The sequence below is a fragment of the Drosophila virilis genome, unplaced genomic scaffold, assembly GCF_030788295.1.
Source record: "Drosophila virilis strain 15010-1051.87 unplaced genomic scaffold, Dvir_AGI_RSII-ME tig00003817, whole genome shotgun sequence".
Taxonomy (NCBI): Eukaryota; Metazoa; Arthropoda; class Insecta; order Diptera; family Drosophilidae; genus Drosophila; species Drosophila virilis.
The window spans coordinates 43,715-68,216 of NW_027212956.1; the positions used below are offsets into that span (position 1 = coordinate 43,715).

At 42.1% G+C, this 24,502-nt stretch overlaps 4 protein-coding genes and 2 pseudogenes across 4 annotated transcripts; 2 read left to right on the forward strand and 4 right to left on the reverse strand.

Moving 5' to 3' along the window:
• The first annotated feature begins 1,231 nt into the window (after positions 1-1,231).
• Positions 1,232-5,058, forward strand: LOC116650258 (uncharacterized). Its single transcript, XM_032433498.2, has 2 exons — positions 1,232-1,774; positions 4,425-5,058. Exons 1-2 carry the CDS (start codon positions 1,574-1,576, stop codon positions 4,587-4,589), a joined length of 366 nt encoding a protein of 121 aa, XP_032289389.1. The 5' UTR covers positions 1,232-1,573; the 3' UTR covers positions 4,590-5,058.
• Positions 5,059-5,148: 90 nt separating this feature from the next.
• Positions 5,149-6,739, reverse strand: LOC116650257 (E3 ubiquitin-protein ligase TM129-like). Its single transcript, XM_032433497.2, is given in 3 exon segments — positions 5,149-5,627; positions 5,630-5,831; positions 5,894-6,739. Coding segments are annotated over 3 exon segments (1,200 nt in total). The 5' UTR covers positions 6,527-6,739; the 3' UTR covers positions 5,149-5,262.
• Positions 6,740-7,066: 327 nt separating this feature from the next.
• On the reverse strand, positions 7,067-9,065 carry LOC116650256 (protein Tube-like). Its single transcript, XM_032433496.2, is given in 3 exon segments — positions 7,067-7,825; positions 7,828-8,343; positions 8,404-9,065. Coding segments are annotated over 3 exon segments (1,554 nt in total). The 5' UTR covers positions 8,870-9,065; the 3' UTR covers positions 7,067-7,253.
• Positions 9,066-9,207: 142 nt separating this feature from the next.
• On the reverse strand, positions 9,208-15,195 carry LOC116650259 (contactin-like; annotated as a pseudogene).
• Positions 15,196-15,516: 321 nt separating this feature from the next.
• LOC116650264 (protein YIF1B-A-like) lies at positions 15,517-17,856 on the forward strand (annotated as a pseudogene).
• Positions 17,857-19,163: 1,307 nt separating this feature from the next.
• On the reverse strand, positions 19,164-24,477 carry LOC116650263 (WD repeat-containing protein 20-like). Its single transcript, XM_032433501.2, is given in 5 exon segments — positions 19,164-19,751; positions 19,819-21,106; positions 21,108-21,754; positions 21,826-22,014; positions 23,906-24,477. Coding segments are annotated over 5 exon segments (2,751 nt in total). The 5' UTR covers positions 24,473-24,477; the 3' UTR covers positions 19,164-19,691.
• Positions 24,478-24,502: the final 25 nt, after the last annotated feature.

The window sequence follows — 24,502 nt, forward strand, 5'->3', positions numbered from 1 at the left end:
GGCAGCACTTACTCGGCTATATGTGTGAGTGTGTGTGTGTGTATGTGTGTGTGCGTAGTTAAACATGGCTTGAAGGTGCTGCACAAGAGCCGCAACATCATCCCATCTATCATATGTACACAAAAGTTACAGTTAAAGACCCGGACAAAGTGAATGCTCCAAAAAGCGATCTAATCATTTATAATTGTTAGCGACTCGAGTGTTTGTTTTGTCTATTTGCGCTTATCATCGACAACACACGAGCTGCTAGATGGTATCTGTGTGTGTACATATACAAAATACATATGTATAACAAACGCAAACTTCTGTCCGCCAATAGCGACTTTTGCAGTGCGCTCTAATCTCTTTAGTTAGGCATAAATAGATTTCTTGGGCGCACTTTTTTAAGTTTTAAGATTCAGTTAGATCTGCAAGCTTAATGTTTAATGTCTCTCGAAGTTGCCCAAATAGCTCTGTGTCAGATTAACCGAAACTTTGAGCTTAAACGAAACTATGATAAAATCTTTTTGTTGCAGATTGTACACATTTCGGTTCCGGCCGGTTTGTATTACGATATCATATCATATATATCATAAGGTTTTCGTTTCGATTTTTTGTTTGTTTTTAAAGGTGTCTTAACAAAATTCGAGACTTACAGGTATTACTAAATGCATGTCGGCAAAATTATTTAATAATAATATTAATATAAATATTTTATTAATTGTAGTGCATTAAGGCAGTCTGCAAGGCTGCGTCTATTCAACATGAAGTCATGAAGCACAACCAATACAGAGCCAAATTCGCACACAGGTGATTTATATAGGAGTGTGTATGTGAACGTGTGTGTGTGTATGTGTGTGTAGTGTGCGAGTGTGTAGCCCACCTGTTTGGCTTTTCAGGAGCAATCACACGCTCTTGCGTTCACCGCAGTTGAAAGATTTCTTGCTGCTTTCTTTCGCTGCAGTCACACCAGCAACAACAGCAACAACAAGACCAACAACAGCAACAACAATAACAACAACTCCAACGGGTTGCGTTTGTTCTTTGTGACTGAGCGTCCGTTGGGGGCCAAAGGCGGGCGCACTCATAACGTAACGAATCGCTGGAGCTGGAGCTGGGAGTCGTGTCGCTGCTTCTCGACTCTGTTGCTGTTGTCGTTGTTATTGCTTCTGCTGCCGCTGCTGCCGCTGCTGCTGCTGTTGTTGCTGTCGCCGTTGTCACTTGTGTGCGACGACAGCGACTACGGTTAATAACAACGTTGAGTCGGCAACTCCGCAGTCAGACGGGCACCGGCGACCAACACGCATCGGCAGCGACGCGTTGCTCTGATAAAAGCGGCAGCAAAGAATACGAAAAAAGTTGAAAGAAAACATATGTAGAAATACGCTAATATATATTGTATAGTACGTTAGTCGGTATCAGTCGCGAGTTTCTCGGCATTATAACAAAATAAACGAAATGAACTGATACCAAATCGAGTTGTTGTCGCAACTGCAACTGGCCACGATTACTGATTGTCATTGAAAAAGGTGCAGCAGCAATTATCATTGAACCGGCGACCAGCAACAGCAGATACCCACGATCCTTGAACAACATGAGCAACACCATGACCGCCGCCCATGAGCCGACCATGCACTATCTGGACAGCATCTTGAATGAGGAGGAGAAGCGCTGCGATCAATACTCGCATCAATGGCGCAATTTCACAATATCACGCTCGGGCCGCTTCAGGTCGAAGAACAAGAAACGGGACGTGGTCGACGGGAAACTGTTCGATGGCAAGGAAAATGATAAGGTGCGTTCAGGTGCTCCTTTTAGCCCAGTTTTGTAGTGGCCCATTTTCATTTTCATTTTCATTTCATTGCTTATCGGCGGCCACTCCAAAAATAGACAATATATATATATATATAAATCAATGACAGCAATATCGCGATCAATATTGTAAATTGTGTGCGTGCACGTTAGCGTGATTTATATATATATATATACGTATCTGTATATATATTAATCTAGCAACGTCGTGGGTCTTAAGGGTCTTTTGGCTCGAAAGTCCAAACGTCAGATATAAGTTTTGCTGTGTCTTTTTCAAGTGAATTGAACAAACAACAACAGCAATAACAAAAAGAAGCAAAAAAAAAAACAGAAAAAAACGGAAATGCTCATTAATAATAAACGGAAGTTGCATTATTATGATAAGACGGCGTGCAGTCAGCTCTATGATGATGATTATGGGCTACGCTCTCCCTATATACATATCCATACATATATATATACATATAAGCCACAAGGATGACAAATTTTCACTTTTTCCTGCGATATATGCAAAAATGAACAAGTGCTTTACGTGTATCGTACACTTAAGGCCAAGAGTAGAGATACAATTGTGAAATATTTATACAAAAAACCTCTTAACGTTAGTCATTCGTAATAAAAGCAATTAGGAGAAGTGTTGCTCGAATAAAAAAAAAAAAAAAAAAGTTGAAGCTTAAACTCGTTTATGAACACAAGTGAAAAGGTTGCCAAGCTTAAATATAAATCAGACCCGAGCGCTCTTAGTATCTAGTATTGGCCTTATAAAAACGCATCCCGCCTTCACATGGCCCAAACCAAAATCACTTATAGATATGGCGTAACTAGTGCAAAATTCTCTTGCTTGCAATTTGGCAACTATAAAAAAGAAAAAAAAAAACAGATAAGATTATAATGGGTACTTTTGCTGCTATCAAATTCATAGCCTTGACTGCAATTTTTCACTTGCGTCGCAGATCTTGGAACCTAACATTTAGTAAGTTTTTATGCCAGACGAATGCCCTCATAAGAGGATTGTTTACTTTTGAATTAAGTGAAAAAGTAGAAATATATTACTTTTTATATGTGCCTTTGCAAAATGAATGCACAGGTAAAAAAATAAATTATTAAAAATAAGTATATAAAGTAAACAAAAAACCGAACAGAACTCACTCGTGTGCAAGCCAAAATAAGTAAGATCCATGTGTTTTTTATGCATATAATGCATATAAAGATATATATATGTATATATATATTTGCGTACATGTATGTACAGACAGCGACCGACAAACACACCTTTCTGGAAATTTGATACACCTGTATTTGTTTGGCGCCACCGTAAGATGAGTAAACCGACCAAAATTTAGCATATTGTCATATAATACACATTCGAATTTCGTTTATAAATATATGCAACTATCTACACGGCAAACAACGTAACCAAATACGTCGCAGGGGCCACATACAAAAGTTGTATTCGACGGCACGCGAATCTTGTTAAATTTGGCAAACTCAACCGGCCAGCCAGCCAGCCGGTTGGTCAGTGGAGAAGGGGTAATGCCACGACACTAACTGTAGGGGTGTGATGGGGGAGGAGGAGCTGGGAGCTGGGTGGTGAGGGTGTGTTCCTTACTGCTTTGTTACGCAACAAATGCAGTGACCGATCGATTGTCAACAGCCACGCGGCGGTTGCCGCGTCATTGTCGTCTGTGCATTGAACTTGGCTAATGTTATTGAGAAACGAAAACAAATATCTCGCTTTGTTTTATTATACCAGTTAAAGTAATTTCAGATTGGTCATGTTTCTGGTTGTACCACATGTCGTATGCATAATTTAAAACAACAAACACCTCGGCACAATAATTTTCAAGCTGTGCAAATTTAAACAAGGATTTCAAGCCAAACTTTCCAAGAATTTCGTTGTTTATCTTAAAACTAAAAACTGGACCAGTTTTTAAGAGTTTCTCTACGACAAAAAATTAACCAGTATTAATAGAACTCGTGACGTGGTCTGGGCTTAAAGTATGACAATGAAAAGCCCCTGTCTGGTCTATATATCCGTGTTAATGTGCTATGATAGTGTAGCATGAATTATGGCCAAGGTTTTACCAACTAAAGCACTCAAACAATATTGTATGTACACCTATATCAGATATTGCAAAATTTTCTTCTTTGCGTTTTAACAGCGCAAAAACCTTATCAAGCAACAACAATGGCAAAAGCAACAGCAACAAAGACAAACCTTTTTTTTCTGTGCTTTTATTGTTATACATATAGGGAAAAACACCTATGTATATACGTAGGTACGTACATATATCATACAGGTAAGTGGTTGTGCACGCTTCGACTGTTGTGTTGCCGCCACTTGTCAAAAAACAGCTCCAGCAGAGAATTATACTTGTGTATACATACATATTCGTATATATATATATTCGTATGTATTTAGTGCATGTCGATAGCATGTATTTGATTAAAATCAGGTGCTAAATCAAAATTATGACTTTGGAACATGTCTTTTGATTACTTTTTGAAAGTCAGTGTCTCTGATTGCTGGCAGCCAAGTGAAGCCCTAATCTAAATAGACCTCAAATTGTAGCTGATATCGTTTAAAGATTGCTTGACTAGATGTTAAATTTATTATAACTCTTATATTGCAGATCTCAGCGCGCAATACAACCAGCGCCATGTCCAAATCATCCTGCTCCTATAATACAAATACAACAACTGGCGGCAGTGCAGCGACAACAACGGGAACGTCCTCGGTGCGAAGTCAACGTGACAAAACGGAGAGCTATAAAAGTTTTTACGAAACAAATTTATAGATAGTGCCGGGAGCTATATACATTCTGACATATGCATGCATTTACGTATATATATAAAGCCTTAAATATATGTATATATATGTATAGACATATGTGTCCCCTATATAGCATTTGTATTACGCTTTATTAAATCAACCTAAGAGTTTATTGCACAACGTGTGGACTATATAAATGTGCAAAATTCGCAACAACAAAAAAATAAAAACAAAAGAACACGACGAAAAAAACATACAATAACTGCAACAACACAGGAAAAGACTAATTTTTGCGCAGGCTGCTTGATAAAGATTATTTTGTGTGTTTTTTAGTTTTCTGCTATTTAGTTTTAGTAGAGTATAGAACAGATTGGGCGCTAGCTTAGACATTCTCTAAATATATATAAACACATATATATATATATATATATATATATATATATATATAGATCGATTGTACTTACATATATAAAGTAAATGTATGAACATTATTATCTCTTTCTTGCTTAGATTGTACAAGTATTAAAACGTGATAATTGCACTAAATCGCATATGCATATCTTTAACTATACACATTACAATAGTATATATATACATATGTATATTTGTCTTAACTTTAGTAAAAATTCAATGCTTAAAATATAATCAAATAAAGCATAAGGTTCCTTTTCCTTAAACGTTTAATTCACTTAACTAAATCATGAGGCATCATCGTCGTTTTCGTTGGTGGCCACTGTTGCTCTTATATAGCTCACATCTAGCACACAGAATTTGGCACGACACATGGGACATGTGCATTTCTGTTCTAGCCATACCTCACGATCGATGTCACTCTGACGGGCTGCAAACCAGCGCGCCAAGCACTCCACACACCACATGGGCCGACAATAGCAATTGGAGCAGCATGCCTCATCTGTTAGAGGCGCGCCTGCCCGATTCAAATCGGAGCATTGCTTGTTTATCTTGATGTTGGGCTCGGCTAGCATGCAGGCAAAGCACTTGTCTGTAATGGGTTCCGAGCTAAAGATTGGATTGAGTGCCACCTGCGTTTTGAATACATCACAAAGCGATCGATGACGCTTCGATGGAATTGTATGTTAGAGGGTATGGTAATAGGACGTCTAAGGCGATCCTCCAAGCTACGAAATTCCAATGCATTGATGCGAATGTTAAAATCGGAAACACCTTGACGCATCGGACGCACAACTATGCTAATCATTTGCAAGGTATCGTTCTGATCGTGGTGCGATATATTGTACGTTTCCGCCTTCAAAAAAGTATTTTAGCTATCTAAAAATTATAGAAATTTGGAAAGCAGCCGATAAATACCTTGGCAACGCTGAGTGAAGTGTTGGCTTGATGAGCAAAGTTGACATTATACATGGTTGTTTTGATAATCCAGTTCTCTGTGGCAATCACCATGCTAATGGAGTTGAGTTTCTTTTTGTATATATCCTGGCGACGGAACTCGGTGCCAATGTCGCTGGCTACGACGCTGTAACTGCCTGGAGTATTCGAGTATTTAGCCAGTGTTTTGTTTATGGGATGTCGGCGCCAGTTTTGCTGATGCCAATTGAAGATCAGTGCCGGCACGGCTAAAACAGCCAGCACGCTGAAGCGTTGCGCCATTTTCCAGGTGAGTGTTTTAAAGGCCACTGCCTCCTGTGGCATGGGAAAATCCGGGTCAAGCTCATTATCTTCGAGCGGTTGTTGTGTGGCAAAAACTGAAAACTTCAATCTGTGTATGAGGAAATAGGTGACGGGCAGGCAGCTGTGTACGAAGAGATTAAGTGATGTGCGGCGCAAATGGTAGCCAACAAAATCACGATATTCCTCTCCCAGGAATCGCGAGAACACCTGCTCGATTGTAAAGCCCAGACGCTGAAATTCCTCGGGCGGATAAATGACGCACATGCACAATAGGAAGTAGAACAAATTGAAGAGCAGTTCCGACTCATCCATGTTGCGAAAAATTTTGAAAAATTCAAGAAAAACCAGTAATAAAATATACAAGTCCAGGGTCTAAATTAGAGATGCGCAATTGTTGTTGATGTGTCGCGTACACAGAGTTGCACTCGCTGTGGTCGATAAATCGATGAGTTTGAATTTCCGTTTTTTTTTTTGTGTTTGAGCGCGACTGACATATTCCTGTCAATTTCAAATTGTTTTGTTGTTTCTCGGTTGATCATAGCTGAGGGTATCCTGATGATTTTTTGAAATCCTCAGTGCTATCAAAAGTGGTAGCAGCGGAATAAGGTATATGCCATAATCCATTATGAAATCAATGGCGGAGATTATGAAAACCATTCTTCAGTGTTATAAATGTATATTTTTTGTAAAATTGTTTTAATACAAAACTTGCTTTGATTGATTGCTTGACTTGTGCTTTAGTTTGATGATGAAAACAAATGCAAATATGTAATATTTTGCGTCAAATGATTATTATATAACATTCCATTGGGTGTCATGGATGCTGTGTCTGATTTAAAGCGATATGTTAAATTAGGCAGTTAACAACTTGCGTTAGAATTTTTCTTATCCGGACATTATATACATTACTCTATAGCTATATCATTAGTATAACAAACCACATCCATTAACGGCCACTATTTTAGTGCTTAACGGAATGTGTGTGTGCGTTGGTGTGGCTTGCAAAAAGTAAACTAGTGCGTATTAGTGGACGGTTACTCTACTGCTGGAGTTCACTCAGATTCGGAATGTTGTTGGTGTAATCATCGTTGGAGGCCGAACTGGAATCGTTGGTAAACTCAAAGCTATTCTCGCCGCTGGTACAGGTAACTGTTGTCAGACTGGAGTCATTATTAGAGGTCTGATGATCGGAATTGCTCAGATTTGGTAGTGACACATCTGCCTCTTCGTCATCCACATCCACCACATCATCGTCGTCATCGTCATCGTCATCTTCTTCTTGGTCGTCGTCATCATTACTCAGGCTATTTGTGCCGCTGCTGTTGTTGTCCGCATTATCACCGCGAGCCTTGGCTCCATTGCCATCCAGCTCCCCAGCCCCGCTGGCAATATTCAAATTTAATGCGCTTATCGCTGGCAAATTATTGTAGCTAGCTGTGCTCATTTCTGGTACTGTTTTCGTAGCGGTCGATTTTGATGTTATTGCTGTCGCATCAGATGCGTCGCTTATCTCGCAGCTGGAATTTTCAATTAAAAGCGTTATCAGTGGCACATTTGGTATGGTCGCTGTTGATGTGCTTGCACTGCTGCGGCCATTGCTGGCGTTGTCCGATTGCCAGCATCCAGCGTCGTGGATGTTGTTGCCATTAATACTGCCACGGAGCTGCCATTGAGTATGGATAGGTTTGGTATATTTTGCGGCTGAAGTGTTTGTTCGCTTGAAGCCGCCAGCTTTTTGCTGCTTGCATTGAGAATTGAAAGATTGGGCACGTTGGCTGTGTTTGAGGCAGATGGGGCATTGCTTGCAGTTGTGGGAGCGACATTGCTGGCCGTGGCTTTCAGCAGACGCGAGGATCGTGCGGCTCGTGGTGGAGGCACGGGCACTGTGCTGGATGTGCCATTCTCAAGCTGCTGCGGTACGCTCTTGTCGCGTCTAACCATATGCTTATCGAAGTAATCCAGATTCATGCCAGTACCACGGGCTTGTTCAACGGCTGCATTCAATGCGGATGTATTGGGCTGGTAGCTAGCACCGTCCTCCACGTCCATGTCCTCGCTGAGATCTTCACTGCACAAATCCAAGCTGATGTGCGCTGCAGGTCCATCAGTGGGACGTTCTGGTTTCGGCTCTAAAACAAAGTGAAACCTGTTAGATATGGGTAAATTAAAATATTGCTGATGTTACTTACCATTCAGGAAATGCAATGCCACAAAATCGGCAGCGCTGTAGATCTCGGCATGCACAAGCAATTGCAGCAACACACCAACTGTGGGGCGTTCGTTTAGCTTGCCTGAGGTTTTCCACTCGTCAATCATTACCTGCGATATGCTTTGCCCGGGCGTTAAGCGTTCTGCGGTGCCATCAATCAGGCTTATTTGTTGGGCGGTATATTTAAGTCCCACCTTGGCAGCGATTTCCTGATAGTTGAGCGCACCCGGTGCGCTGCAGGCCTGCGCATCCAGGCGCTTCGGTATGATGGACATTAGCTTGCGCCAGCAGCCGTTCACATCGAGAATTGTGGCCAACTTGTATATGTCGTTGTCATCGACACGCCGCAGTTCCGTGCAGCGCGTATATTTTGAATATATGGGAACAGTGCTTGTGTTGGTGCTGGTACAAACAACCGCCCAACCGTTTGCTTTTGCCATTTCCATTTTGTTTCGGTTGCTGAATCCTTTAGCTTAACTACGAGCGAGCGTCTTTTGATTGGAGGGAGCTGTTTTCTGATTGTCACATGTGCCGTTATAAAAGCATTTTATTTATTTACTTGCGTTTCGTTGCTCTTGCGTTTTCACTGAATTTTCCTATGAGCCATCATCATTGGTTTCTCCGCACACACATATATGTATAAAAATACATATGGAATTGCCGAAGCGATCAGCTGTTTAAAATTTCAGAGTTGCTTTATCGATAAGCAATCGATAACATCGACTGCTCAGCAATCGAACTGAACTGAGCGCTCCAACATTTCAAATTGCTGTCTTCAGTACTATTATTTTAGAATTGATTTTAATTTTATTATAAAATAGCTGTTCAAATATTTGTATAATGGACACAATTACATTCAATCAATACATTGTATAAGTGTATGCTTAAAAAATCATAAACAAGGACGAACGAACACAGATAAGGTCGTAAAATGGATAGACAGCTTTGTGCTTATGCTAATTATAAAACTTTCGTTGGTAATTTCAAAATGAAACATACATATATATATGTTATAACTATAATAGATTTGTGTGCTTACATTGCTTTCAATTCATATGCTCTACTTATTTTTATATATTTAAGGTCACTTTCTTATTTGTTTCGCATATGTTCAATTCGCTGAGGTTTCGCTAGTAGACGGAATGTTTGCTGATTTATATCTAAACGAGACTCTTGAGTTTGTATGTATTTGTAAAGCTGTACGCTTTGCCAAAAAACTCGGACGGTTTGATTTCATATTATCTTATTACTAATTATTGGCGTTGGTATAAAAAAAGGTTGTGATAAACAATAACACGCTCATGATCAGCGCGGTATTGATGTTGTGGCCGTGTCGTGTATTCGCTGCATTGCGTGTTGTCTTGCCCATTTGGAAACGCAGAGTGGGACTGGACATGCGTCCATCGCCTCCATTGCTGTAGGCTAGCACACGCATATTGTAGCTCTTACCGGGCGTCAGTGTGTTGATGAAGACCTCGAGTTTCTGTCCAATAGGCACAATTGTATTGTTGGCAGTGATCATATTTTGATCTGTCTCCCAAATGCGTACCTGCCAAAAAGGGAATTACATTTTATATATGGTTGCCTAAAGCATATTCACAGGCTTTTATACCTTATAGCCCTCAATGGGTTCCTCATCTTGAGCTGGTGATACGTAAACGCCACACAACGCGCACCGTGGACGGATTATATGCCATAGACATGCACTGAAGACGGTGGTTTCTGTGGTGCCTTGCGATATGTGCGTTCTGTTGTAAATAAAATAAATACGTTAAATATTTGTTATTTGAACACTTTTGCCTAATTGACGTCACCTTCGAAACGTTCGCTTTCGGGACCCTCGCCGGCCGCATTGTATGCCATGACTTTCACAAAGTAATACGTATCCGGCTGCAGACCCACAATAAGCGCCCAGGGGCGTGTGGTACGCGATAAATAGTAGACGGCATCCTCTTCCTGATGCGTAGTCTTCCAATATTTAACTGGAGTAATAAACGTATATAGTAAACAAGCTATAGCAACATACTTAATAAGCTTTCACTTACCCTATGACCTATTAGCTTGCCGCGTATATTCTCACGAGACATGTCAATGGGACTCCAGGATACATTGAAACAGGTAGAATTATAGGCCAGCGCAAACGGTTTCTGTGGCGCCACTTGTGGCATATCTTCGGCAGAGTGTATGACAACCGTATCGCTAATGGGTCCCGGGCCAACGCTGTTGATTGCTTGCACTCTCACCTCGTTACTCGGTATAATAGTTGTTGAGCGGAATGTTTACCACGGCCACGCCTACATTTTCTTGTTTCTTTATTATATCCGAGGCCCAATCAAGGGCACCCTTTAGCTTCCAAAATACCTTGTAATGTATGCCATGACTATGTTGCTCCTGTGGCAACAACGGATCCCAGGTAATGGTCAGATCGCCAATCTTGCCGCCACCACCGCCCACATTCCGTGGGGCAATATACGGTTTATCGTCGTAGGTGCTGTAGATGGGCGATGGTGCCGAAGGTGCGCCAATGCCCAGATCATTGACAGCCGTGACGCTGAACTCGTAGGAGGACCATGGCGTTAAATCTCCGACCTCAGTCTGCTGGCGTGATGTATAACGATCTACCTCACGCGCATGTTGAAACATGGAAACGTTGGTCCAAGTACGATTCCCAGTTGGTGCGGCCAAGTATATGGTAGTAGCGTATAGGACGACCATTGTTTACGCCATCCACCCATTCAATGATGGCCTTGGTCTTGCCAATCTCAATCACCTGCACCCCGCCTGGAGCACCAGGAGCGCCCTCAATGATAACATTTGTCGTGGTACTAATTTCATTGACAGCTGATTTGACGACACACTCATAATCGCCAGAATCGCGCATCGTTGTGTTGTGCACCGTCAAGCTGTTCCAATCGACAATCTGCAAAAGAATTTATAAAGATATAGGAACTTATAATTTTTAGATTTGGAGTAAGGTGGGACATACAATGCGCTCGGTGCCGTCGTGATTATTGCGTAGTACTTCTCCATTATGCTTCCAAACATAGGCAATGTCCAGCAGCTCATCGTAAGCAGCCTCACAGTGTAGATAATAAGGTCATGCTCGCGGGAAACAATGCGCTGCGGTGGCCTCTGTACAAAGCGAATTTCCTCTGCAAAAATATATGAATGCATGTTCAGATACTGCAGTGCCTCTAGTATTCACAATTATAGCTTACGTAGGACAATTACTCGAGCATGCGATTCATCCGATCCCGCTTGATTGGAGGCTACGCACGTATACATGCCCTCATCATCACGGGATGTAGGTGATATGATGAGAGTGCCGCTGGGCAAAATGCGACGATGTCCACCGGAGCCCAGCAATTGACCATCTTTTTTCCATTGAAATTTGGGACGTGGTGCAGCCCTCTGGATCACAAACAATAGTCGTATTGCCATTGTAAACAGCATAGATCTCCGATTCGAGCGGACGCTTCTTAAACGATGGCTTCATGGATAGCACACGCAACTGAGCCGAGCTGTAGGATGTCTTCAGCTGATTCTGTGCACCACACTGGTACATGCCCTCATCTTTGTCCTTCTCAAGGAATTTAATGGTAAGCAAATTGTCCTGTATAACATAGCGGTCCCGATTGATGCTTAAAGGATCAAGACGCTCGCCGTTTCTTGTACCAAGTGTAGTTGGCATCGGGTATGGCAAAGGCTTCACAAATGAAGGTCACATCACTGTTGTAGTCCTTGATCATGTCCTTAAGCGGTATGGTGAATTCAGGTCGCATTTGTATGTTGATATAAATGGACTTTCCAGAGTCTTACGGGGATTGGTAACTACTGCACGTGTACTGGCCATTATCATTGGTCGTGGCATTCCGAATGATCAGAACGCGTCCATAGCTGGTCGTGTAGGCATTGCGCTGCAGCGGCTGGCCATTGCGCGTCCAGTTGTACGCAGGTATAGGATAGCCAAAAGCCATGCATTCCAAACGAATCTCTTCGCCGGCAACTGGAGCTTCCGGAAAGACTTTGGGAAAAGTATTGGCAAAGATCAACGCCTGATAATTGCTATTGGGCGTAACGCGCAGCGGAAAGAAGGGTCCATTGCGACCCGTATCTGAGACAAGCGTTTGTACAGTGCACGAATAATTTGCACGATCTTACGATCTCAATAAACGAGAAGTAGAGGGCACCATCGTAAGAGACCAAAAACACGCTGATCCTCCTCCACGAAATTGGGGAAAATAATCACGCGACCAATAGTATTTAATAGCGGGTAATGTTGCGGCGGATCGCAGAATATAGACTTGCCCCAGTTCATTTCACTTGATTCTGCCGAACGCTTCAAATTGAATTCCATAATGAAACCAAAGTTAAGATGCGCACTCTCCGAACGGATGCGACCAAATTTGTTTTGTGCAATGCAATGATACGCGCCCTGATCCAGAGCCTGCTTGGGCTCATAAATAATCAAATTGCCGCCCGATATGGTATAGCGATTGTCCACCAAGGGATCAATCCGATGGTATTCCAACGTATCGTTCACATAGACTTCGCGAAACCACTCGTATGTGGCGTCGGATAGCCTCCAGCAAGGCAGCCCAGTGAAACAATCGTTGATCAACCGATTCTTGTTCACATCAAAGGTTGTGTCATTTGGTTTGCTTTACAAAGAACGGGCCACGTGGTATGCGCTCCAAATCTCGAATGTCCCAGGCCATAGGTATAGGGGCGTTTATCATCCAGTTTTTATTGACATTGTCAGGACTGTAAAGCGCCTTGGACTCGCATATAAAGAGATTCATTTCAATTTCGTACGCAGGCATAAACATCCAGCGATCGCGTTTTTTTCGAATAAGCATAAACCACACGATCCCGCAAATAGCCATTATCTCCATAGGGCTGATTTGGACCTGTAATGGATAAACGATATTAATATGTGTATTTGCATTTCCTGATTTTTCTTCATACCAAAGTAGCCACGCAGATTGTTTTGATTCCGCTGATTCAGATTCGTTGTGCCCGCCAGCGAATTATAGTACTGATTGGATTATTATTAAAATTGCGATTGTTCGGATCGTTTTGCACAAGAAACGATTGTCAATTAGATCCTCGTTTTCGAGCGCCTGCTGCTCATCGAAGGCAAAAGAGTCTTCAATTTGCACCAGTTGCGTATTGTCATCATTCACCCAGTTTTGTGGACCCGTTTGGCGTGCCGAGATAAAGAAACGATTTTGTCGCTGATTCTGCAGGATCAACTGCTTTAAAATAAACGAATGCTTCTCCACATTGTCCACATTCAGCAAATCCGCTGTGTAGGCCTTGCATATTTTCTTCGCCTCAGCCCAGTTGCGCTTGGGGGACCGTATAAAGCGATAGCCATGTCTGTCGGAATGATACCCAATGCTCGGGACAAAAGTTATCCTCATCGGTGAACATGTCCCTATAGCCGATAGCTGAGTTGCCGGTCACAGTGTTGCGATTAAAGGGATCGTATTGGGGCCCCGCGTTGCCAATGCTGCCTGGTCCGCCAATATTGCTGCCAGTCCCCAACAATGGACGATTACCGTCGTAATTGTTGTAGCCATTATAGTTGTTTGGATTAAGCCCGGCGCCACCATAATTTGGGTTACTTGGCTGATTGTTGAAGTCCAGCAACGGATTATCGTATTGTGTGCTGTCGGGATTTTGTGGTTGACCCGTGTACAATGGATTATAGCGAGGCGAATAATCCTTGTTATAAACTGGGCTGATATGGCTGGGGCTGTTTGCAGTTGCGTCGGCGACTGTGGCTGGCCCGGCTGTTGTTGCTGCTGTTGTTGCAAGTCGCTGGGCAGTTGGGCCCTGCCCGTTGCCAGCAGCAATAATTGCACTAGCCAGCAGACTAGTAGCCTGCTGCATGTTGACATGGTGACTTGGTTTAGTTTTAGTAGGAGCTCGTTATGAGAACTCTTCCAGCTGGCGTTGCGTCGAAGACTAAAGGCACATTTCGTATTGGAAATTCGTAGTCTATAAATAAATAACAATAGACAATGTTTATTTGCAATAATCGATTTATGAACAGTCCATATAAACAAATCAAGAGATCAGTTGTATTAGTCAGACCTCTAACGGTTGTATTAGTAAGCGCACACATACACACACACGTGTACAGTGCAAGCTCGCAATAAGCGACAGTTACACTGAGAACACAAGAACTTATGTTGCAAAAAATTTGCCAAATATATTGGGATTAAAAATAATGACGGGCTAAGATGTTCGGTCGAGAGAGATGTACGTAAGTCAAGCTCCACTGTATATGAACATGGGGAAATTAATGTACGTTTGTGTGTGTGTGCTGCTGCTTTAGGCGTGGTCTGGAGTTTGTGTGTGCATAATTACAAAACAATTAATTAAACTAACAAACATTTCTAACATAAATATAATTGAATTGTACATTAACTGTTTTAATTATATATTTAGTCACTTTTTCTTGATTTACAGCCTAAGAAAGTTGGCAGGGCCGCCGCCCAACTTGAGTAAAGCTGCGCTTAGTCAAACAACCAAAGCCCAACCACACCTTAAATTTAGAGCCACGAATTTTGGTGCTAATAAAGGGACTTGACCATGTTTATTATCAATTTAAACACATTGTTTCTCCCGAATTTTAAGTTGCACTAACCAATGTGCATAAATTACTCACAAAACACTTGTTTATTAAGGCTGTATTAAATAAAAACAAAAACTAGACACAACTGCGACAAAGCCACGATTAGCTACGCGATAAGCGATAACAATCGCATGCAACTCCTGTGTAAGAGTTGTCAACACATCGCATTATTTTTAATTTGCGCTTATGTTAGCATGATACTTTCTTTTTGTCAAATACTCATACGAAAAGATGTATTCAGTGTAATACAACGGAAATGTTGCTCATAAATTCTAATGCATTTATTATCATTTTATTAAATTGTTGTGTTTAAATTATAAACACAAACTAAATGAAATGAATAGAGTAATTTTATAACTGAACCAACCATAAGAATTAAAGGACCATCATACAGCTAGATTTATTTTACACTCGATATTTTTACCTCGATACTTATCGATGTTTCAACAACAAATCCGTCGTGTACTTAATGAATTTCAGCCGAGTGGTGATGTGTAATAAACCAAAGTTTTGCTGATATTTCAAATAAAAACAGAGCTATTTACTCAACAAACAACACAGCAAGTGACAGGGCCCAACATCAACGAGATGAACTATAATCCAAATGCGGGTATACGGAATCGTAAGTGGGAAAATTGTAAGGAACAAGCTATGGCTACGCAAGTATACCACGAAGGCAGCTGCTGCCAATGCCGCCTCTGCTGCTGCCCTCGCAGAATGCCGCAGCTGGCGGTTGTTTTAGTTGCCTCTCGTATTCAATTGTTGAATTCCTTGAATTGATTACCACAGCCTGCATTACTAATACTGTTGCGTTATAGTTTGTTTACTGCGTGTGTAGCTTGATTTTACCTTTTTCCCCCTAACAACTTCACCCATCCCACCAATCCCATTGGAATGGCCAATAAATAGTTGCAATTTTCTCTTTCTGCTCAACCAAAAATAGCACAAGGCGGCGGACGTGCACGCCCCATTAAACGGGTGAGCGATTTGAATGCTATGGGTCCAACGGCACCGATGCCAAGTGGCTCTGCTTTTATGACACCAACGGCTGCACCCACCATGTTCGATCCCAATATGTACGGCGGACCGGCCCCACAGCAGGTCAACAGTTATGGCTACAATGCAGCACCAGCACCAGCGGCACCAGTTCAGCCACAGCAACAGCAGAACTATGGCTACCCACCACAACAACAACAGCAAATGCAATCGCAGGCTAATGCACCAGCTGGACCGGTCTCATATGGCCTGGGCGCGCCACTATGGTGTTGCTCCCGGCGCGGCGCCAGTCGGCCAGTATCCACAGCTTGCCATGTTCCAACAGCCCATTGTGCAGGACATGGCCATGCAGTATGGCCAGCGTCTGGCCGACCAAGGCAAGCAGCTTGTAGAGAATCAGTTCGAGAAGTGGGTGCCTGTGGCCAAGCTTAAGTACTATTTTGCCGTAGATAATGCCTACGTCGGACGCAAGCTACGTTTGCTCTTCTTTCCTTATATACACAAGGTAAGTTACCCATTTGAATTGGGCCAATTGGTGCAAAATGTGACGCTGATTGGAGTCTGTTAACGCTTTTACAGTCACTAAAGAGCTATTAACAGCGCCGTGCAAATAGATACGGTTGCGTGTCCAACACGCACGAACCCGAATTTAAAAGCACGAATTTTGCACAGTTTCAAAGAATCTTTATTTTGAATTGTGCGTGCAACTAATTAGCTTAATATTTATGACAGTGCTGGGTCGGTGTTAAACTTTTATATGTGCCTTTACAGGACTGGTCCCTGAAATACGATCAGGAGCATCCCGCAGCCGCGCTATGATATAAATGCACCAGATCTCTATCTGCCAACTATGGGCTATATAACGTATGTGATTGTTGCCGGCCTGCTGTTGGGCATGCAGAACCGCTTTTCGCCCGAACAGCTGGGCATACAGGCATCCAGTGCGCTGGCATATAGCATTTTCGAGCTGGTCATCTACTCCATTTCTCTGTATGTAATGAATGTTAAGACGAGTCTTAAGACTTTGGACTTGCTGGCATTTACGGGCTATAAATATGTGAATATCGTCGTCTGCCTGCTGATGAGCGCGATGTTCTTTCGCTCTGGCTACTATATAGCACTGGCGTATACCAGCTTCTCCTTTGGCTTCTTTCTGGTGAGCATCATTGGCTATGTATTGAAATCATCAATTATTAATTTCAACTCTTTTACAGTTGCGCACGCTGCGAACGAAATTGTTGCAGGATAATACACCGCCTGCGCCCAGCGGTGCCATTAACTATGATCCCTATGGCAATCCACAGCAGTTTGATTATAGCGGCGGTCGCAAGCGGAAGCTCTACTTCCTGTTCATTGTGGTTGCCGGCCAGATGTTGTTCGCGTTTCTGCTCTCTAAGCATTTGTATTTGCCCGGTGTGGATCCGTTGGCCACGCTAAAGGCGCTATAAAAATCCATAGTATAATTTTTGAAACTCATTTAACTAACTGGGGCAATGAAAGAAAGACACACACCGCTGCATGGATGTGTGTAAGTGTGAGTGTATCTCTGTGTGTGTGTGTGTGTGTGTGTGCAAAGTACACTAACCCTCAAAATCGATGTGTTAAATTTTTTTAAAATACCAATGCAAAATCATTTCCAAAATGTTAAATCGTCTTAGTAGTTTATGTGGTTGGAGAGACTTAAAGTTCGCGAAATATCCAATTGAGATTTGCAGTAGGTGATGAATAAACATATTTTTGTTAACAACAAAATGAATACATTTTATAAATAAACAACGCTTGAAAAAACAACAATTATTTCATAGAATTAGTTCACAAGCAATTATTTATCTCTTGAAACTAAGAAGCTTCTTCTGCTTTTGCATTAAGGCTGGATGCAACCTGGAATTATTTAAACTAATTAAAAACTGAACCATTAATCAAATATGTGACCTTACGAAAAGCTCAACCTTAAATCGTAATGGTTATTCGAAATAAAAAGTGTGTGGGACAACCGAAAAAAATATAATATATTTGTATAATCCATCCAGACATTAACAAGAATTCGATACATGGAAGTGAATATTTGATATAATTCAAAATGTTTTGTTTTAATTGGTTGAAATGACACGAACAAAGTTTAAAACCAAATTTGGAAATGGATAATCGGTTTAACCGTCTGAAACAAGGCCGTGCATCGAAATTCATTTGGAAGAAGTTGCAGAGCAGACTTGGCAAGAGGAGAAAGTTACAATGGGTAAGTGCTAGTTCTCTAGTTCTCATACTTACACAATTTGAGAAATTAAACTCGGCTTATCAATTATTTGTCTACGAAGGATTAATTATGGTTCTCTTGATTGAAAAGCTTTTTGATTGTTTTAATTGCTTTTGTATTGTTTTTTTTTTTTTTTATTTTTTTTTTATATAGTATATAGTTTTTATTGAAATTTGTCTTTATTACTGTAACGTGTTGTTGGTTGGTTGTTTGTTTTTTATTACTTTTTTGTTTAACATGTCCTCGTTCTTCTTCATTAACTGCTTCACTTATTGGCTACGTTTTGTTTTTATGTTCTCTGGATCTGTTCTTAGAAATTTCTCACTAGTTTCACACGCGTAACGATTCGCTTTTATAAAATATAGGCCAGTATGAAATATGTTTCTTCTTATTTTTCGTTGTTATCTGGTTTTTGTTTTGCATTTAGTCTAATTTGTTGGGTGTGTGTGTGTTATTTTTCTTGAATGTTTTTTGTTTTATTTGACTTTATAAATATTATGTGTGGCTGACTTTTGCACTCGAATAGCGTGAAAAATAATTATTATAATTATAATAACGATAACAGTTCCTCCATTAGGTATTAGTTTTCGTGTTTTTCGTTCTTGCTTTGCTTTTATTTAGTAATAATGCATACTAATTAGTATTTATTCTTCTTGTTGTATATGTATAGTATAAGTAGTTCGTTAGTTGGGGCCTCAATCGCAACTCAGTACCATAGCACAAATGTGAAAAAGTTCTGCATACAAATTCGCTAGCTTAGCTTCCGTTTTCGGGTGTTATTTCTTTCTTTTTGTTTTTTTTTTTTCTTTCGATAATCCTCTTTAAAGTTGACTAATGCAATGTGTGTAGTCGTTTGTGTGTTTGTTTTATTAACGTGTATTGTGTATTATGCTAGCGCTTAGTAAATAGTTATAAACATGCTTTGCTTTGTTTTTAACAAATTCCATGTATTAAAAATAATACATTTACAACTAATCATAATCCAAATTTAAATATATATAGAAATTTATATATATATATATATTCATATATATGTATGTATATCGTATTTATATAAATGTTTGTTTGTTTTGTTTTTGTTCTGTAGCCTGCTGCTGTTGCATATAAATCGTAGTTATGTTTTACATAACTATATCTCGTATATATTCTTGATTTTTCTTCTGAATATTTTATGTGTGTTCAATCAAAATCGGAATTAAAAAAGACGCAACATAGTTTAAAAAAAAATATTGAAAATAAAAACAATTTAAGACTCTGCCTAACAGGAAATAATTTGAAATCAATCGCTAGCTCTAACCTAAATCACCGACTGCGCCGCCTCCTGCTGCTTGACAAGATTACGCTGATAGTTAATCGCATACATTTTAACGAACTATATTACCGTGCCGCCCGGAGGCGCTGCTTGACTGGGCGACAAGTGCTGAGCAACGTGCTGTGGGCCAAAGAAAGAAAACGATTAGAACAGCTTGTCACAGGCCGAGTCAAGCGTTTCCACTTACCGTTGTCTGACCCGGTCGCGCCCATGTGTAGATAAAACCATCCTGGCATGCCGTCAAAAAGCAATCCTCGCGAAATATAAGCGCCGTGAGGCGCTCGTGCGCAATCTTCTTGCAGACGAGTGGCTCCAGCAGCGGGCACTCCTCGAACCGTGGACACGCGGGCGTGCCAATAAGCTTCATGGGATCATAACTACTCACACTGGCCGACGACTGTCCAGCCGTTGTCAGCGAGGAGTTGTGCGAGGATTTGCTCAGCTTCAGTGAGCCAAAGCTATGCGCTGTCGCACTGCTGCCAATGACTGTGCCCGCGCCCGACTCCAGCGCCGTGGAGTGAGCGAAATTTGTGGAGCTGCTGTTGCTGCTCCTGTTGTTGTTGTGATTACTGTGATTATGTTGATTATAGCTCTTCAGCATGCTCATCGCCTTTCGGTGCTGGCGATGATTCGTGGCCGTCGAGCCGCTGCCCTCGAAACCAATGGTAGCCGATCGTTTGTCCGAGTTGCTCAGAAAACTAAAATTGGATAAACGCTGGGTGAGACTATTGAAGGCGCTAAAGCTGCTGCTGCTGCTGCCGCCCGCATTGGAGTTGGTTTTGGTCGAGCTATTGGAATTTTTACTATTATAGCCAGATGTGGAGTAATTGGAGTTGCTAACGCGCGGCCCACCGCTATCGATGCTGTCCGACTTGGTCGCACTGATGCAATTGGGGAACTTGATCGAGTTGCTGTTGCCGTGTGACCTGCTGTTCGCTTTGGATGTGGATGTCGACGTGGCATTCGCGGCAGCAATTGCTGCTGCTGCTCCAGCTGCTGCCGGCTCTGTGTCACAGCATTCATCCGGCGGCGTGTTGGCATTAGATGATTGCGAAGATATCGTGCAGTTGGCCGTGGAGAATTTGCTGGAACTGCTATTACTGTGCTCTGTCGCACCGGCGGCGCTGCCACCCGCTGTTTCCCTGATGGGGCTACAGCTGCCGGAGTCGGCAAAGTTGCTTGCCTGACCCATGGCAACCGGTCGTATCACTTTGATGCCATCCGCATCGAGGCAACCATTCATGAAACTGCTATCGTTAAGCTGCGTGCTGTTAACGCGCTGCCGCAACGTCAAAGGATGCCGCAGCACATCCTCCGTGATGTCCCACAGGCAGATTTGCGTATCCTGACTAACTGAACCGAGGCGATAGCTAATGGCCAGTTTGTCCGGTGTCAGCGCCGCCGATGAGCCGTCCGAACGAAACGAAGCTGAGTGAGGATGCGCTCGGTTCGTGTGCAGCGGCGTTGAGTTTTTCGAAGCCCTCAAAGCCACCATTGGCTGTGGAGTCGCCTGAGAAGCGGTCCTCCCTGGATGCAGTGTATTCATTCAGCTGATTTTCATCGTCACTGAAATCACCGCCATCCCAGTTCGTGTAGGAGGTGGTATACGGATCAAAGGCCACCACAGAGACCCAGGAACGATGGCCCTGGCCGCGGGCAACAACGCGTCGCTCGTGCAAAGACCACACCGTAACCAGATCATCCTCGCCGCCAACAACAATGTATTTGCCATCGGGCGACCAGCAGACACAGAGGAAGCCACCAAAATAGGAACGCGCAATGCCCAGCAGCTCCATTGTATCATAGTGAAAGACACGAAGGAAGCCATCTTGTGAGACCAGCGCCAAATTAGAGCCGCAGGGCGAGAAGCACAGCTCATTGATGCAGCAGTTGTCGGTGCTAAATACCCACTTGTAAAGCGGATTGCGCGTCGACTTTGATTTGCAGGTGAGTATCGTGTAGCCGTCGCCCACCTTAAATGGTTGATAGCTGGGCGCTGTGGCCGCACAGGGCAGCTCCTCGTTATACAGATACAAATGGCCCGAAGCGTGCGAGGCGAGAAACAGATGCGGCGAATTTGGCAGCCACTTCAGGCAGGTCACTTTGGTCTTGTCAATCAGGCGCTGCAAGCGAAGTGGCAGGGTTACACTAAGCATGTGGGCATATAAGCTTATTGTCAAGACTTGTTGCTCACCTCCTCATTGAATAGTTTGCGCAGCTCGCGTAGCCCTTGTTGCGGCGATACCAGCTGTATTTGTCCCGTTGTGAAACCAACCAGCAGCGGTGCCCCAGTCGGCGTTGCTGCATTGGCATTAAAATCATGACAGCTGGGATTTGTGCCCTTGTAGAACTTCTTATCGATGGGTTTGCTCATCTCGGTGCCCTGCAAAAGCAATCAGAAATCAGCAAACAAAGTTAGTCATAATTGTATTCCAACAATATGTGGGTGTGCATTTGCGGTGTAGCCTTAAGGCTCAGCTGATGTGAGAGTCAACAAAAAATATGTACAATCAGTTAGATTAAAAATAAACGCCCTCTTAAGACTTTCTTTAAGTGAAATTCGGAATGTAATTATCGCAATTATTTATATTTTTCCGACCACTCAGAGTTTTCCCTATATAAAAATATACATTAGCATTGAGAGAAGGTTCAAATGTATCGCAAATGAAGTGGGAAAATTAGGATTCTATTATAAGAACCCACTTAACATATTATATTTAACCAATTTCCCAAATTTTATTCTTATGCAACACCATTTAAAGTTTCTTAGGTGCAATTTAATTGCTTCAAACGATAGTATTTGGGTTTATTGAAATGAGAAATTGAGATTTTATTATGAGAAATCTCTCAGTACTATAAAATTGCGCTTATATCTGTTTCATTCCACAATATATTAAAGGAAACCCCACGAATGCTATCAGTATGCCTCCGCTTAGAGATTAATATGCTTTTAAAAGCATTAGAAATGGCATTTTTTGTACAAAATCTTTAAGCTATTCACTCGATCATTGGGTATACAAATTAGCAACGTTTCAGATAGCTTTGTGGAAATTAGCGGCTTGTTCGGAATTTTCGCTGGGCACCTGATGCAAAAGATTTTAATAGCAAGCCCTGCGTCACAAAACATTCACCTAACCAAGTGAAGACCTAAACAAGTTGTTGCAAATTGCTTGCTAACTCAGACAAATGCAAGCTGTTGTAGTTTAAAATGCCAAGAACACAAAACAGCTGCTTGGCAAATAAGAAAAAGAATGCATTTATCTGACTCGAAGTGTGCATACCCTTTAAATATTGTCAAACTTCTGATGTTATTATCTTTGAAGAAAATTATCCTCATTAGCTGCCGTATTCATTTAGATTTGTTTACTTAGATGGACCTATCATTTCCATTCACAACGAAGTTCATTTCGTTTTTTATAAACAAATTTTGATTGATTGAAAACACCTTAAGAATGCCAATTTTTAGAACTAGAGAGCTCAGGTAAGAGTATTACCAAAAGAAGGCGTAGATGAATAAAATGAACAATTCATGTCAAGACACAAAACGAAGATGCCTTAAACAGGCAAGGGTAAACCTAAAGATAACAATGATAATAACGGACAAATTCAATTGATAGCATAAAACACATGTTCCCATTCGTCTAAGGGTATATACAATAACAATTGGACGGTTTGTTTTGAGACACACAGCACAAATGCCGCAATCGCGTAAGGGTATTCGAAGAGACCACGCACAAAACTGACAAGTTGGATCAATTCCAGTGCAAAAAGCTGCCTTCAAGCGTAATAAACACATTTAAATAAAAGCTTAGCAAGCGAATTGATCAACAACAACAACAACAAAGAACAACAACAAATACAACAAAATACAATGCAACAACTAAATAACAACCACTGCGAGAATTGGAACAAATTAAGCGATTGTGTTTGAGGCAGCGTTTTGTGTGCTATGGAGAAACTGGATACGTTGTGCCAAAACGTGTGGGGGGTCAGCCCGGGGCTGTACGCAGTTGCTAACTAAGTGGTCACTGTCAATTGGTGCGGGGGTGCAGAGATGCGAGGAGGTACTATTACATGACCAAGACTACAAGGCAGTCAAGGCGTGGGTATTCGCTGCCAGCTTATCAGCGTGCGGCCTGATAACAGGCTGCTTGAAAGATCTATTGGAGTCTCGCCACGTCACCTTGTTACGAAGAGGAGAGAAAGAGTGAGAAAGTGTGTGTGTTTGTGTGTACGTAATATATGCAAATTAGACAAAAGCCATGTTTTCTCACCTTTTTAACGCCACGAAACGCATAGACATAGAGGTCGCGTCCGAAATTGAAGCAGATTCGATCTCCGCCATAGATTTGATTTGTTGGCATACCATTTTGGTCCAGTACGCCGCCATTGGTCATCGAGTGCATGGAGATGCCCCCGCCCAGGCGGGCGTCCACTGTGCTGCTGCCGTTGTAGTTGCTGTCGCCGCCGGCGCCGCTGCCGTTTAATGTATTCCCGGATGTTGTTGCTGTGGTTGTTGGTGTAGCAGGTGTTGTTGTTGTTGCGCCATTTGAATGCAATTGCGTGCGCTTATCACTCGTTGTTGTTGTTGTTGTTGTTGCTGTTGTAGTTGCTGTTGATGCTGTCGTTGCCGTTATATTCGCTTCGCTGTTGTTTTTACTGCTGGGATTCGGTAGCGTCACAAATGAGACGCGCACCTGGGGCGAGCTTTGATTGTTGCTGTAGCCGACGCGATTGGGACGCGAGTATTCGGATAAGGTTAGCAGGCGATAGGTGCCCTCGCGGGTTACAAATTGCGTTTTCAGATCGTCCTTGACATTGGCATCCAGTTGGTTGGCCATTACGTAGGCGTGTTCAGTTTACACGTTTTG

Coding starts and splice junctions, on each gene's coding strand:
- LOC116650258 (XM_032433498.2), top strand. CDS start 1,574: ATGAGCAACACCATGACCGCCGCCCATGAGCCGACCATGCACTATCTG. Junction 1,775..4,424: donor ATGGCAAGGAAAATGATAAG/GTGCGTTCAGGT, acceptor CTTATATTGCAG/ATCTCAGCGCGCAATACAAC.